At 39.4% G+C, this 15929-nt stretch overlaps 1 protein-coding gene across 1 annotated transcript in view; it reads left to right on the forward strand.

Moving 5' to 3' along the window:
- TFAP2D (transcription factor AP-2 delta) overlaps positions 1–3274 on the forward strand; it is a 56253-nt gene extending 52979 nt beyond the window's left edge. Inside the window, exon 8 of the mRNA XM_040643570.1 lies at positions 2896–3274. Coding sequence (XP_040499504.1) covers positions 2896–3115 — 220 coding nt within the window. The 3' untranslated portion in view covers positions 3116–3274. The remainder of the gene's footprint in view (positions 1–2895) is intronic.
- The last annotated feature ends 12655 nt before the right edge of the window (positions 3275–15929 follow it).

The raw sequence follows: 15929 nt of genomic DNA on the forward strand, positions 1-15929 counted from the left end.
GCAGTTACTTTACTTTTTTTTTAAGTCTTGTTTATTTTTATTGAAGTGTAATTAACATACAACGTTAACATTAGTTTCAGGTATTCAACATGGACAGTTACCTTTCTCGTGTTGAAGATTCCAAAATCAATTTCAGACTTTTCTGTTCAGCTCAGTGGTCTTCCAATATCCATAACCTTCTTTCCATGTCCTGCGTTTAAAGAAGAGCATTAGCAGCTGTGGATAGAAGGTTAGGGTTGGAAAGAACGTGCAGATGTCCTAGTCAGACCCTTGTCACCTTATGAAGCTAAATAACTTCTTCCTTCCAGATCACAAAGTGTGTAAAGTCAGAGCCAGTGTGAAGACTTGGCATGCCTGGTCCTCAGGGCAGGGCAGAGACGAGAGTGCATCCTGCTAACGGTAGTGCACAGTGGAGAAGTAAGCAAGGCCGTCAGCCAAGAAAGGAGACCAGCTTAAGAATCCTTCATTACGGGGACACCTCCTCTCCACCTGGAGAATTAAAGCCCTTCTGTAGGCCTACCCACTTTGTACTTGATTTTTAAAAACCCCAATCTTAGAAGAATAAGAAGAATTCTCATCTTCCAGGCCTACAAGTCTGCCGACTGAACAAAATTTGAGAAATGAAGCTAAAACTGCCAACAGAATGTGATTTCTAAAAAAAAAAAAAAAAATTAAAACACGCCCACATCCTGAGAACATAAGCACAGAGGCAATACAGAATATTAGATTTCTCAGGCAAATTACTTAACTTCTCTGAGCATTGGTTTCTTCATCTGTAAAAATGGAAACAACAATACTTAATTTTTAGTGTTGTTTCCAGAATTGTAGAAGGTGATACAGAAGGAAACACATAGAACAGGGCCTGGCATATGTTCAGAACTCAAATATCGGCTTGTTAACTTTAATATTTAGCCTAGTGAAAGTAAATTCTGCATACGCCGCCGGAGATAAAGAGGGTGGTCCCCACCAGGAGAACATGGCACTCTGGAGGAAAATAAAATTCATCCAGTGGTACAAGGAGCTTGAAACAGGAAGAAAGCGTGAGCAGAGAGGCAGTGTGTAACCAGAGCCAAGGATTTAGACATTAATGAATGGCTTCGCTCGTTTGTGTTTGTGGCTGCGGCCACAATTAATTCCTCCACCACTCCAATCCATACCATGTGCGGGCCAGATTCCCTGATAGATCTTAAAGCATATGGATTCCCTTCTAGTTATCTCATTGAGAAATGGAGCTGAGGTCAGTTTTCTGGCTCAGCAATGCAAGATACTGTAGCAAAGATATGCAGGTGCTTGAACTATGATGATGTCTTATACTTCAGATTTTGGTGTGCATAGTTGCCTAAGCACTAACCATTCTTATTTTCTAAGTAATTGGAAGACTGAAGACTTTTTCCGTTTTAATATATGTTGATTATGACCTAGGCACAGAGCAGGCTTTGTAAAATGTTCAGATGAAAGATGCTAACAACCCGTGGAGTATAATGTGAGACATGCAGAAAATTTTACCCTTACCATGAATATCCCATAGCCAACAGTATCTACCATTTATTGAACACTTACTATAGGTCTGGCATCATTCTGAGCCCTTCTTATGGACTAATATAAGCAATCCCATGTGATAGATCCTATTATTATCACCACTCAGGCATATCAGAAGGCTGCCTTAGACTGTAAATCCCTCATTTGCATTGTTTTAAACTCTTCTTTTTGCTCCTAAAGGTTACATACCTTACAAGGGGTAACAAGCTAGTTAACATATTATGGAAGATGATACTGTCCGATTTAAAAACTGCTAATGTCATAACAATGATACTAGGACTTGTGAGCAGTTAATAGCGCTATTTATTGAGTGTGTAATATATATACTATGTTGTATATATTATAACATGCATAATATATGTCAAAGCATATCTTTCTATACTATTACAAGCTATTAATTATGGGAGCAACCTGACAGAGTCTCACTTCAGAAACAATTGACCAAATGAACAATCTGGGGGGGGGGGCGCTGTTCACAAGACGGAATCTACAATTACGTATTTGTTCAGCTAGAGATGGTATTTGTCATGACTGGAAGGGTTACCTGTGCTGAAGTTGCCAACAACGCTCCCTACATTTTCCATTATTTATGATTACTAGTTAATTAGCTAGCTGCTAAAACCCAAACATAGAGTGGCTTACATAAGACAGAATTTTATTTTTCTCTCATTGAGGACACTGAAGGTGAGTGGATTTCTTCAGTCTTATTCTACCCCCACCAGCGGCAGAGCTGCATAACTATTTTGAGAGAAAAATAAAAGGCAATCAATTTCCTTTTAAGCAGGTGGTAATCACATACAATACTTCCCCTCATGTCCTACCATGGCAAAGTCGGTCCCACGTCCAAACATAACTGCAAGGAATGCTTAAAAATGTAGTCTCCAGCTAGATGACCGTGTAGCCAGATAAAACTTTGCTACTATGAAGAAGAGAAGAATGAAGTTGGAGGAACAGCTAGCCATCAAGCATTCTCAGCCAATCTTTATTTCTTCTTGTGCGACCTATGCTCATACAAGCATATATGCCGTTCTTAAAAATGAGATGATTCCCACACACAGAAAGTTGTAGTTTTTGGCTCTTTTAATGAGATAGAGAATCAGAGCCAAATCACGTGTTAAATACTTAGGCTTGCTGATCATTAGTGTATATCAAGTCTATCAATGACAAATCTAAATGCATCCTGAACTTCTTACGGTCAAAAGCGATACATTGACTTGTGTTCTATCTTTCCTAATACTTGACACCACTTAGGAACACAATAAATGCCTGTTTAATTGAATGTTCTGGATCACATGCTTGCTCTGTATCATACTATAAGTTGTTCATTTCTTTTTCCCTACCACTTCTCATTTCCAGTTTGATCACTCATGGCTTTGGGACTCCAGCAATATGTGCAGCCCTAAGCACTTTCCAAACAGTCCTCAGTGAAATGCTGAACTACTTGGAAAAACACACTACCCACAAAAATGGCGGAGCGGCGGATTCTGGCCAAGGACATGCCAACTCGGAGAAAGCCCCCCTGCGGAAAACTTCAGAGGCTGCCGTGAAAGAGGGCAAAACAGAAAAGACAGACTAGCTACATCAAACAGAATCTATTTCTAGAGAGTCTTGCTGCTGATATTTTTTCTAATATATATATCATTGAGGGTGATTAATCTTCAGTGGACCAAATCTCTACCCTCCCCCAACTCTCCATAAAAAACAAAAATGGAAATGAAAAATGAAACAAAAAGGACAAAACGCCCCCAAAAAAAAGAAAAAAAAGGAAAACAGCAGTGTAACCGTGTGATGAAATTGTCACTTTTTAATTTTATGTTATGATAAACTCTTTGTGCACGTAATTTATTGTTCCGGATTATATACATCACAGTTTTTAAGCACTTCTGGACTCTGGAGAGGCAGCCCATGCTTTTTCACATCTAACTGATGCACTTTCTTATCCAACTACGTAGTTAGGGATTAGAAAGCATGACCAGCTGGAATCCACCACCAGTGCTACAGCTCCAGTCTGTCTTCACTTAACTCCCTGGTAACAGAAGAGTGCCTCTTTCCATTAAATAGACCAGTCTGGCAATCAATCCATCAATAAATGCTTTGGGAACTGAAAAGGGCAGTTACGAATCTTTGTCCTGTGGATTGACAGAAATTCTGAAATTTTGGTCACCCCTAGCCCACTTAACTACCAGTGCCTTGGTGGTCTTTAAAAATTCCAGAAAACTCTGCCCTCTTTAGGTATGAACATTCCCACTGCACCTTAGGACCTCCCCCCACCCATAACTAAGAAAAAACAGCATAATATGGAAGAGCTAAGAGATGAACTCTTCTATTCATTTTCTTCACATTGCCAACCCAACAGTTCAAGGAAATAGACTTGCACTTAGTGGCTTGGGGCAGGATGGACACAGGAAAGGGTAGCTTTGCCACTCAGGCTCCCGAAGGAAAGCAGTGATATTGTGTTGCCTGGAAAAGAACAGAAATAGGAGCAGTGATGTTTCCAGGAATCCTTGCCCCTCAGAGACAGAAGAGGAGCGCAGGGGACTCGTGGAGGCGCCTTGAAGCGCTGGTGGCCAATGATTGTATGGTAACAGTAAGAGCTGTTCTCTTTCTACCTTTGTGCTTCTACATGCCTGATGGCTGTGTTCTAAACCTTTAGAGGCACAGAAGCATCCAGGTCTGTGTTCAATAAAGAAAACAAAACCAGGATGATCAGAGAAGACTTTTGCTTTTAAGATCCCTCTTTTTTTTATAGCTTGTTCTTATACCTTCACTGTCCTTTAGTTAAGACACTGAGAACAAGAGGTTCCTGGCTGCAAAAGCCAGGGGCTAATTGAATGAAAGTTTGGTCCATTTAAACCTGAATGTGTCAAGAAACCTGATTGGTACCACATTGTACTGACCTTTCTATTGTTAACAATGTTCAGATTTCTAGGCAAATAAAGATGTAGGTCATCGTCTATGAAAAAAAATTATTTTAATAATATATGGATTCCTGATACAAATTTAGCATGAAAATATTGTCCTCTTACTAACACATTTCAATTACTTTCAAAAAGTCTCTGCCATATTATAATCCCATGGGAAATATTAGTATTTTTAATTGAGAGGAAATTGCTCGAGATTTTTCATGGAGAGAACACACAAAATATTTTTGCCTAACAATAATTCTTAAAATTATCTGATCTTTATCTTCGATCTTGTACAGAAAAAACCATAATCAATGAAACTCTAAATTTGCTAGACTAAATTCAATTAAGAGAAGACACTACTAAGGAACTCTATGATAAAGGCATTTTATAGTGATACCATAGAAGAGCTTAAAATAAATGTGAAAGTAATGAATTGTGATTTCATGTGTTTATCTAGTTCCATTTTTTAAATTTTACCATTTTTCGTGGATTTAAAAGTTTTTGAAATAAAGTAGAATAAAGCAGGGATTCTACTGCAGTTCCAAATTTCATCACAAAGTAAATGATTCCATTTTACATGAAATTTCCCATATTGTAAAATATACACATGAAACAAAAATGATGACTATTTCAGTTTAATAAGTAATAGGAAGGCTCTATACAGATAATACGGGCTATTAATATTTCCTTAATGAAATTTCCACATTAACTTTTATTCCTTTTATTATTAACAATTACATATGTATTTAATATTGGCATTTTGATATGCATATCTGCTAGATATTTAATGTAGTTATATACCATGTCAAATGTTACCAATAATCAGATGAAAAATTAGATCTGGCTTATAGTACCAACTTCTCCACCCATAGTTGTGACTAGCTGGGGTTCTTAACACCTCGGTGGGGTGTTATTTTCTATTAGCCTTGGAAACAAAAGTATAACTATAAATAACTACAGTGCATATTATTTACTAGGATTCTGGGTGTCTTAAGAGCCTTAAATGGACAGCACCCATTGTTTAACTTAACCAGCCATTAGGCCATAAATGAATTGATGGACTGGTCATGTTTAGAGTCATTTATTATCATATTCTAATAGACATTGTTAACATACCAACTTTTGCCTTGTATATAAAAGGTACTCAACACTTTCTAAATAAATGAGTAAATGAATGTGTGTGTGTTCTTTGTCCAAAATGGGCCAAAGGACCTATTACTTTTGATTTTTCCCCCCAGTACTCAGTGTTTGAATCTGGCTTGCTTCTTTCATAGTAATTTATAAATAGCTCTTTTTATTTGAATAAGATAACATTTCCTCTATTTCATATTGGTTTCAGGTAGATACACTCAATATAGAACAATAAAGAAAACTAGGTAGGTATCCGAATTTTAACAAAAGTGAAGTTATAATCAGTATCCTAATTTATAGTAAAGGAAGGTAGCTCATAAAAATTTATTTTATTTTCAGTGTTATAAGAAATAATAAGGCAACAGAAAAGTTTTTCAGGTTACTACTTGCCCAGAAAAGTTGTCCAAATCTCATATTCACCCACAATTAATAAATGTGCAATTTTTATATTTAAACTTGTGAAAGATTAAGCCAAATTCCTATGAAAAGAAATGTCTACGGCTGTTTCAATAACCAATTTAAATGCCACCTCCATGGGTATTTCATTAGAGTTACCATTTGAGTTAAGCTTAGTGGTTCTAGAAAAAGAAATGAAACTGAACTACTCTTTATTTTTCTCCTCTGGAAAGATCAGAGCACTTGGTAAGATTTCTAGTCTATTCTCCTGCTCCCTTCTTTTCAGATGCTTTAAAAATAGGGATAATTCTTTCCGGCTTTGCAGTTCCTTTTTCCTTTTCCTTCTTTGAAGGTCTATTCTCTTTAATGTCTAGGACAGAACATGTCCCTTTGGCACACCTATGAGCATCCCGACCCTACTGTGGCAGTGGTAAGAATTTGACCTTCTGTCACCTGGTGCTTTTAAGGCAAATGTGTCGGTAAATTATCCTTGTTAATGATAAGTAAAATAATAGAATTCCCTTGCCCCATATGTTCTTCCTTTTATGCCTCATTGGAGGCATTTTAGAATGGCATGACTTAAAAGATGTATCAGAATCTTTTACACAAGGAGCATGCCGTGTCCTTGTAAAAGCCAAGTCAATATGTGCAAGGTGGCCTGGCCTAGTGACTAAGAGCATAGACTCTGAAGCCAAATAACCCAGCTCAAATCATGGCTTTTTCTACTTGCTTTTGCGTGACCTTGACCTTGGGCAAAGTGCTGAAGCTCTCTGTACGCCCACTTCCCCATTTGTAAAGTGAGAACCCTAATAGATACCTACTCTCATAATCACTGCCAGAACCAAAGAATTAATGCATCCCATCTGCTAAGAGCAAACAGGGCATAGTTAGTGCTATGTGAATGTTAGCTATTGTCTCTAATTCTTAGTTTGGGCAAACAATTTTTAAAATCTAGATATCAGTTTCTCCTCAGTTTATTGGACCGTTTCTATATGCCAGGCTCTGTCCTAGAGGCTGAAGATACAAAGTAGAATAGAACTTTTTTTTTTTTTTGGCAAGCTTCTCACAGTCTCCCGTGAAGACCCCAGCCATCAGAATATGGTAAGTGTCATAGTGAAAATGTGCACAAGTTGTCCCAACACAAACCAGAGCACCGTCCAGGAAGTTGGGAGGAGGGGTGGGGGTTACAACCAGGGACAGGGAAAGATGATCAGGAAAAGAGACGTTATGGTTCTGGGTGAGTTAAGACCATTTGGGGCAGGATGCTATCTTGAAAATTAACATATGCACCTTGTATTTCTGGTTATTCCTACCTTCCTCCCCCATTCTTGGGCAGCTAACATTTTGCCTTACTGCCTCAAGGCGGGAATGTGACCCAGTGGAATGCAGGTCACAAAAGAGTTGAACTTTTGTGTAAGTTTTTGGTTTTAAAATTTTAGGCCCTAAGGAGGAATTGAGGTTTAAAAGCATCTCAGTCAGGAGCTTTTTTTCCCTATACACACACACACACATGCACTGGAGACCAGAAAATAGTCCCTATGTTGGGGAAAGAAGGAGACAAAAAAGTAGGGAAGCTCACCTGTGATTGATCTCTCAGAGAATGGGGGTGAGGTTGGGGACTGAGGGAACTATGTCTCCATCCCAGAGGAAAGGCCAGGGAGGAAGAACTCCTAGCAGAGTGCAGAAACAGCAGAGCTGTCTATGCGGGACGTGTGTGTGTGTGTGTGTGTGTGTGTGTGTGTGTGTGTGTAGGCAAATGGGTCTCAGCACCACGGGCTTTCTCCCAAAGAGTTTCTCTTCAACATAGCGCAGAGGTAACAGGACAATGTGGGTGCAAGCAGGCAACAAAGCAGCAAGAATTCCCGCAACCCCAGGGGGATGCAGCAGCAAGGGGATATTTTGGGTGCCCCCAGGAGCAACCCAGGCAGCCAACAAGTATAGGGAGGCCTCACAGCTTGGACACAAGCATGCCCAGGAGAAACCTGAGACGTGTGCCAAAGACCAGATGGGAATTCAGGCACATCAGTTAGAGTCCATTTAGGAGAACAGAAACCTACTAGGGACTTCAAGGAGAAAGGACTTATTAAACAGAATAGGTTGGACAGGTGTTAGAAGGCTGAAAGAGTGAAAAAATGAGACACAGAAACACCCAAATGTTAGTAATTGAAAAAGCAGCGACCACCCCTATAGATGGAAGGACACAAGGAAGGGGGCGAGGTTATCTGCATCTGGGAACTCCTGGGACATCCCTCCCCCCACAGTTGCTATTTGAACCTCAGAGACTGATGCTGGTGGTACCTCTGAGAGGACAGAGCATGGCTAATTCTAGGAATACGAAAGAAGTTGGGGACTGGAGCCAGAACCTTCTGCCTCCACTCCAGGGAAGCTGACAGAAACTAGAAGTACATGGAGCATCCTTTTCACCTCCTCCTTCCTTTGAATTCCTACCAGTGTCTTCCACTGTCAGAGTCCAATTAGAAGCCAGCTGGCAAAGGGTTGTGAGGAAGATGGCTTGCAGACTTCCACCCCAGCATCCCGTAATACAGAAGAGGGGGCTTCTCTGCAGGTGCCAGTAGACGAAGCATCAGTAGACAAAGATCCAGACCATGTGTTCCTCCACACAACATAGTTCTACATAAGCCCTCCTCCCCCAACTGTGGAACATCGATGTGTGTTTAGCAGATCCTTGGCTTCTATGCACTAGTTGCCAGTAGCATCTCTCCTAATTGTGACAATCAAAATTGTCTTCAGATATTGCTAAATGTCTCCTGGGGGACAAAATCACTCCTAGTTAAGAACCGCTGTCCTAGAGATGTCAGAAACACAAGATAGAAAGTACCTGGATCCCTGAATGACCATGTGGAAGAGAAGTGAATGTTACTCCAACCTAAACTTCTAGTATGTTAAGCTGCTGAAATTGGCAGGGGCGGGGGGCAGCAATGTCTATTTGCTGCTATTCATTAGCTTACCTTAACACAATGCTGATGAATTACAAATCCATAGCTTCATCCCAGACTACTGCTGCGCTCCAGATCCATGTAATCAACTTTCTGTGGGTATCTCCTTATGAAAAACAGTATCTTCGGGGCACCTGGGTGGCTCAGTTGGTTAAGCATCTGCCTTCGGCTCAGGTTATGATCTCAGGATCCTGGGATCAAGCCCCACATTGGGCTCCCTGCTTAGTGGGAAGCCTGCTTCTCCCTCTCCTGCTCACCCTGCTTGTGCTCTCGCTCTCTCTCTTGCTCCCTCTCTGTCAAATAAATAAATAAAAATCCTTTAAAAAAAAAAAGAAAGAAAACCAATATCTTCAAATAGATAGATAGAGATACTGATATATATATGTTGATATATATATATCAACATATCAATATCTCAATAGGGATTTCTAATCAATCCCCTCCCTCAATCTCAATAAATCTTCCTCCTCCTGAGTTTCCCCTTTCTGTTAATGATGCCCTTATACAGTTGCCTAAGATGTAAATCTGTGGGTTACCTTAAATATTTCCCTATCTCCACCCCTTCCTACAGTCCATCACTAGGTTCTGATAAATTAATACAATAATATTACAATAAATTAATTTTTCAGGACCAAGTGATCAACTGTATGAGGCAGCCATTTTCCTAGTTCAAGACAACATCAGTTCGTGATTGCATTATTGCAATAGCCTTCTGTCTGTCCTGCCTACAGTCCTGCTCTTCTTTAGACTTACTTTAAAAAGGTACTCTGATTTGCACATCCTAAATAAAACTCTCCAAGGCTTGCTATTCCCTTAAAATAAAGTCAAACTCTTCTAGAAGATTTATAATATCCTTCTTACCTGGCCTTTGCCCCCTCCTCCAGCTTCCTCCGGCTTTATCTTATATCCAGCCTCCCTCATCACATTGCCTCCACAGGTCCACCAGACACACCTTCCATGGTCCAGTCACATCAAGTTTCTTTGAATTCCTGAAACTATCCACGAGCTAAGACTGACTATATAGTCATCTAAGCTTGGAATATTAGGTTCTACCTAACCTCTTTAACCAAGCCAGCTTCTACTTATGTTTTAGGTCTCAGCTTAAAAGTCACTAATTCATTGCAACTATATGACTTTTCTATTGCCACATAACATATTACCACAAACTTAGTGGCTCAAATTAGCATCCATTTATTAGTGCCATTTCTATAGGTCATAAATCCAGTCAGGCTCAACTAGGTCTCTGCTTAGTCTCTCATTAGACTGAACTCAAGATTAACAGCCAGGCTAGGCTCTTATCTAAAGCCTCTAGGGAAGAATCCACTTACAAACTCATTCAGATGGTTGGCAAAATTCATTTCCTTGTGGTTGAAGAACCAAGGTCCCACTTTCCTTGCTGGTTGTCAGCCAGGAGTCACTCAGAGCTCCCAGACTCCACTCTCAGTTCTTTATCACATGGCCTCCATATCACATCCTCCATGTTCAAGGCCAGCAACAGTGCACTGAATCAGCAGTGAATTTGACTTTCCCTTCAGCTATCAGGGGAGAAAACTTCTGCTTTTAAAAGGCTCACATGATTAGATTGTGTCTACCTGAATCATCTCCCTTTTGATTTACTTAAAGTCAATTGATCAGTCGTATTAATTACATCTGCAAAATTCCTTTATCACCTAATTTGTAACATAATTATGAAGGTCATATTATGTTATATTCCGAGTCCCAGGGATTAGATGGGAAATCTTGGAAGTTCATCTTTCAAATTCTTCTTACTAAAGAGGCCTTCTGTCATTCTCTAAACCAAGTTGCTTTTCTCTCCTTTGTGCTCCCCTACTACCATTTATCCTAGGCATGTCCCTTATTAATGGTTTTTTAAAATAATCATTTACTTAATTATCTTTCCTATTAGATGATACCCGGTTGCCTTAACTGTAAAATGAGGATGATTATAGTATTTACATCATCGGGTTGTTATAAGAATTAAATTAAATTTTCCATGTAAAATAAAAATAGTGCTGAGACATAATAAGGGCACAAATGATGTTAGTTGTTAATATATTACTGCACATAGTGGAATTGTGTTGCTTTTTTAAAAAGTTCTATTTATTTAAGTAATCTCTGTACCCCATGTGGAGCTCAAACTCACAACCCCAATATCAAGAGTCCCATGTTCTTCCAACTGAGCCAGCCAGGTGCCCCAGTGGAATTGTTAATACTAAATATCATTAGGTTTTGAAGAGGGAATCCATGAATCTTGCCTATCTTTGTAATTCCAGCCACTAGCCCACTACCTACCTGGCAAATTCCTATCCGGCAGGAATAACTGATAGACAAATGAATGGATATGATATTCAATGCCAATCCAAGTCCTATAGAGAAAATACATCACATACTCTGGAAGAAATAGCTACAAATCATAAATTACTGGAAGCCCTAGGAGCGTTTTCAGATTCACAGTGCCAGAGTAGGGAGTGATAGGCACAAAACATCTCAGGCATTAACACAGAAAGTCATTATCGCACTCAAGTCTCCAGTGTATAAATCCTGAAAGCACATTGTTAAAAACCACAATTTTAAATAAAAGAGTAATGGAAAATAAAACTGACAACTTATTGTCTCATCTACAGCAAAGCATTCTTTGTACAAATTATATCCTCAAACAGCACTGAAATCGGTATAAATGCTTATTGTTCCTAATTATCCTAATTATCTATTTGAAGCCTATTTACTAACACAGTAGAGTTTTTTGTTTTGTTTTGTTTTGTTTTTTTCTGAGGGTAGTTGAGGGGGTATGGAAAGGCTGCATTTCCTTTCTGGCTTCATAAATGTTTTCGCTAATTAGTTAACTTCCATTTTAGAGTGGATAAGTTTTTGTTTCTTAATGAATGACAGAATTCCACTGGAAATTATAGTCTTTTATCCTAGAGGTTATAAAGCTATTATAATGACTTTGAGACAGAAGACTGTTATAATGGTTTTACGGAAAAGGATTTGGAAGAGATTGCTTGTAACTTCCTTAGAATGTGGAAGAAATAGCACCCCTGTGCTCTGGGCACACTGTGTATGTTTTCCCCCTGCTGTCTGGATAAACTTGCGTTATATGAAAGTGTGTATTTAACTGACATATGGACATATAACTCCTGAAACACATAATGATTACTTTGGAAATTCTGGATTTCTTTGCAAATTGGTCAAGCTAAAATTCTAATCATCAGCAACAACTTATATTTAATCAACAATGACTTTCTTGAACCCAGAATTTTTTAAAGTAAAATCCTCTCGCAGACTTTATCAGAATGGAGACCAATTAAATTCATTCATTCATTCAACAAATATTTATTGAGAACTCGGTATATGCCAGTCGCTATGCTAACCATATCACAGAAGATGTTCCATACGTTCGGCACTAGAACTTTAAAACTTTTCCAGTCCTTTGTTTTCGTTGGTCTTTTTCTTCAAGATTCGTATTAAATTTCAAGTCCTGGATCTGAGAGCTCATGCTCATTTCCAGTGACTATAAATAGCAATTCTCATTATGTATTTATTGTTAAGTAAGTCTTGAAGTGCTTTATTTTGTTTTATGCATTTATATTGTTTATGCATTCATTTATGTTTCTAGACTCTTCAAAACTGAGATTTAATACAGCTTTCAGGAACTTATGCAAATCAAAAAAATACAATAAATTAGAAATAACTGAGAAATAAAAAGGCAAATAAATGGTAAGGTGATAAAAAAATAGAGCCAGAAATGAGGTTAATAAAAATAGAATCATGAGTATTTGCTACATACAAATGTATAACAAATTTAACTCTGAGCTTTCTTTTTTTGTTGTTTTGTTTTGTTTTGTTTTGAGAGAAGCGGGGGAGAAGGGGCAGAGGGAGAAGGAGAGAAAGAATCTTAAGCAGGCTCCATGCCGAGCATGGAGCCTGGCACAGGGCTTGATCTCACAACCCTGAGGTCATGATGACCTGAGCCAAAATCAAGAGTCAGACACTTAACCGACTGAGCCACCCAGGCACTCCTTAACTCTGAGCTTTCTACTGTCCACTGAAAAATGGAAAAATTGATCGCTGATTCAATTCACTGTGTTTGTGTTGAAGATGAAGCCAAAATAATTGCTCAGCAGAAATACAACTATTTCTGACACTTAGAGGGCAAAGAATTTTCAAAGGATTCTTTGGAAACAGGTCTATGAACAACATTCTTTCAGCACACTAGAGTTTCTCAACCTCAGCACCTTTGACATGCTGGCTGGGTAATTCTTTGCTGTGAGGATATGTCCCATGTATTATGGGGTATTTAGCAGCAAATCCTGGACTCTCTCCATTTAATGACAGTAGCACTCCTCCCCCAGCTGCGACAACCAAAAATGTCTCCAGACATCGCTAAATGTCCTTGGAGGCCATGCCCCCTGCATGCTTTGCCCATTAAGAACCACTTTAATAGATCCAACAAAAGAAAGACTGTTTCCTACACAAATGGCATTATATCAAAACATAGTTCAGTGAAAACAAGACCCCCTTTGGTCAGAACAATAGTCCAGTTACTTAGCCTTCTACTGACCTGACTTAATCCTGGGTTATATTTAGAGTAACTAACTGATACCCATCAGTCAGGATTTTAAGAAGACCATTCTTCTCAGCTGAACTTCTAATGGATATTGGGTTGCAGTGACTTCAAAATTGTCCTTCTCGGTAAATACTATTTGACATTTTGCGTATTGATATACTGATGGTTCTAATTTTCCCACCTTCCTGTACCCACACCCTATACTCACACTCCTGCCCTCCCACACTAACTCTGGGCTTAGCCATGTGACCTTCTTTAGCAAATAAGAAAGTAACAAACTTGATGCAAGCAGAGCCTTAAAAAAGCACTTGCTTGTTCTCTTTCTCCATTTCTCCCTCTCTCTCCCTCCCCCACCCCTTCAATTCCTGCCTCTGTCTAGCTAACTAGAGAAGAAGGAACTTTATGGAAAAGAGATGAGCCACCAGGCAACCTACCAGGTGATCATCTGCTCATGCCAACCTGCTCAAGCCAGATGCACGAGTAAGACCAACCAAAGCACAATGGAGCTGAACTCAGATCAGTGGGATGGCCCCGGCAACCCTCAGACCTATTAGAAATAATGAAGAGTTGCTGTTAACATCCACTAAGTTTTAGGGTGGTTTGTTACCCAGCAATACGTAACTGATACAATTGCCAGTTAAAAACTGTTAACATCCTTTTTGAAAAACTGATGGACCAAGAGGGGATGCCTCACTTTTGCTCTGAGTGAGATGATTTTGATTTGTCTATTAGAAATGCTCCATAGAGTTATCCAAAGCATTGGACCAGTGGTCAAAGGGAAGAAACTGTTTCAACAGCTTAACATAACAAATGTATTTGTAAGTTTCTGAAGAATAATTTCTGATGACAAAATATATGTTGATTTAAGCAAACAAAATTTCCAACCATGATTGAAAAGACTAACACCGTCTTTTCATTCATAGGACAAATACATGTTGATTTACTCCTCTGACCTTAGCATTGTGCTGGGTAGGTGGTGCTAAACAAAATTGATACCGTGGAACCAGAGTTGGAGAGCAGCAGTGGGGGCCATATATAAGACTGGTTTAAAGCAGAAACTGGAATCAAGTTGTCTGGATGGTGATCTGGGCTTGGCCACCTTCCAGTGAGGTCTTTTGCTTGTGCAAATATTCACTTTCAAATTGGGTGTAACCTAAGGCAAATTATTCTCCATGCCTTATTTTTTCTTATCTATGAAATGAGGATGTTTATACTAATAGTACTACCTGCCAGGATTGTGGTGAGGCTTGACTAAACAAATGCATGCAAATTGCTTACCGAGGGCCTCACACAGAGAAAGATATTTTGGAGGCAGTTTTGCAAAGGGTTAGGAGTGACGGGGGTGCTGGAGTCACACTGCTTCAGTTAGAATATGGGCTCAACCACTCCTAGCTGTGTGCCCTGGGGAGTTCCATAACCTCTCTAAATCTTGTAAGGTGAGATAAATAATATAAGGAGAATTAAAAGAGATAAATCAGAATAGTACTTAACATATGCCTGACTCACAGCAAATATTCATTTATCTATAATTTTATAAAATTAATTAATAAACAAAATGGCAGAGATTTAATTTAGACAAAGAGAAATAGGGCAAAACTCTCTAATGGATGGGAGAATGACCTGAAGGATGAGTGGTAATTAACCAGTCTGAGGGGGTAAGAAAGAGCATTCCTGGTGGAGGAGCAGTATATGTGGAGCCCGAGTGGGGAGAGAGCTTGGAGTTTATAGGAACGGTCAGAGGTCAGTGAGGTAGCCATACAGCAAGCCAGTGGCAGGTGAGCGAGGAGTGGGGTGAAGATGAGGCTACAGAAATGTTCTGGGCTGTGTGGCCCCACAGAAGATCTTGTATTTCATCATAAGTACAATAGGGAGCCAGTGAGGGTTTTAATTCCAGAAAGTGGGGAAACCAGTTGAGATTTTCAGTCCTTGAAGTCTCTTAACGTCTACCCTCTAGACCTCTTATCCCAGTCTTTCTTTTTCCTCCAGCTTGCTTCTAGCTGGAGAGCAGATGGGCGATATGGGGAGCTTGGAAATAAGTGTTTTCAAATCCTTTTTCAGTAATAACACAACTACAGTTTTTTTTCTGAGAATATCATCCTACTAAAACCAATGTTCATACCAAATTAAAAAATCTACAGAGTAGAAGTGGATTTTGAACTGGTTGTGATGCAAATGCGGTTCACATGGTTCCAAACAAATTGCAATATTCTAAAAATCAAAAAAGAATTTGCGAATGCCTGAAACTAATATTAAAAAATAAAATAAGGGGCTCCTGGGTGGCACAGCGGTTAAGCGTCTGCCTTCGGCTCAGGGCGTGATCTCAGTGTTCTGGGATCGAGCCCCACATCAGGCTCCTCTGCTAGGAGCCTGCTTCTTCCTCTCCCACTCCCCCTGCTTGTGTTCCCTCTCTCGCTGGCTGTCTCTATCTCTGTC

This window comes from Ursus maritimus, unplaced genomic scaffold, assembly GCF_017311325.1.
Source record: "Ursus maritimus isolate PB19 unplaced genomic scaffold, ASM1731132v1 scaffold_29, whole genome shotgun sequence".
Lineage (NCBI taxonomy): Eukaryota > Metazoa > Chordata > Mammalia > Carnivora > Ursidae > Ursus > Ursus maritimus.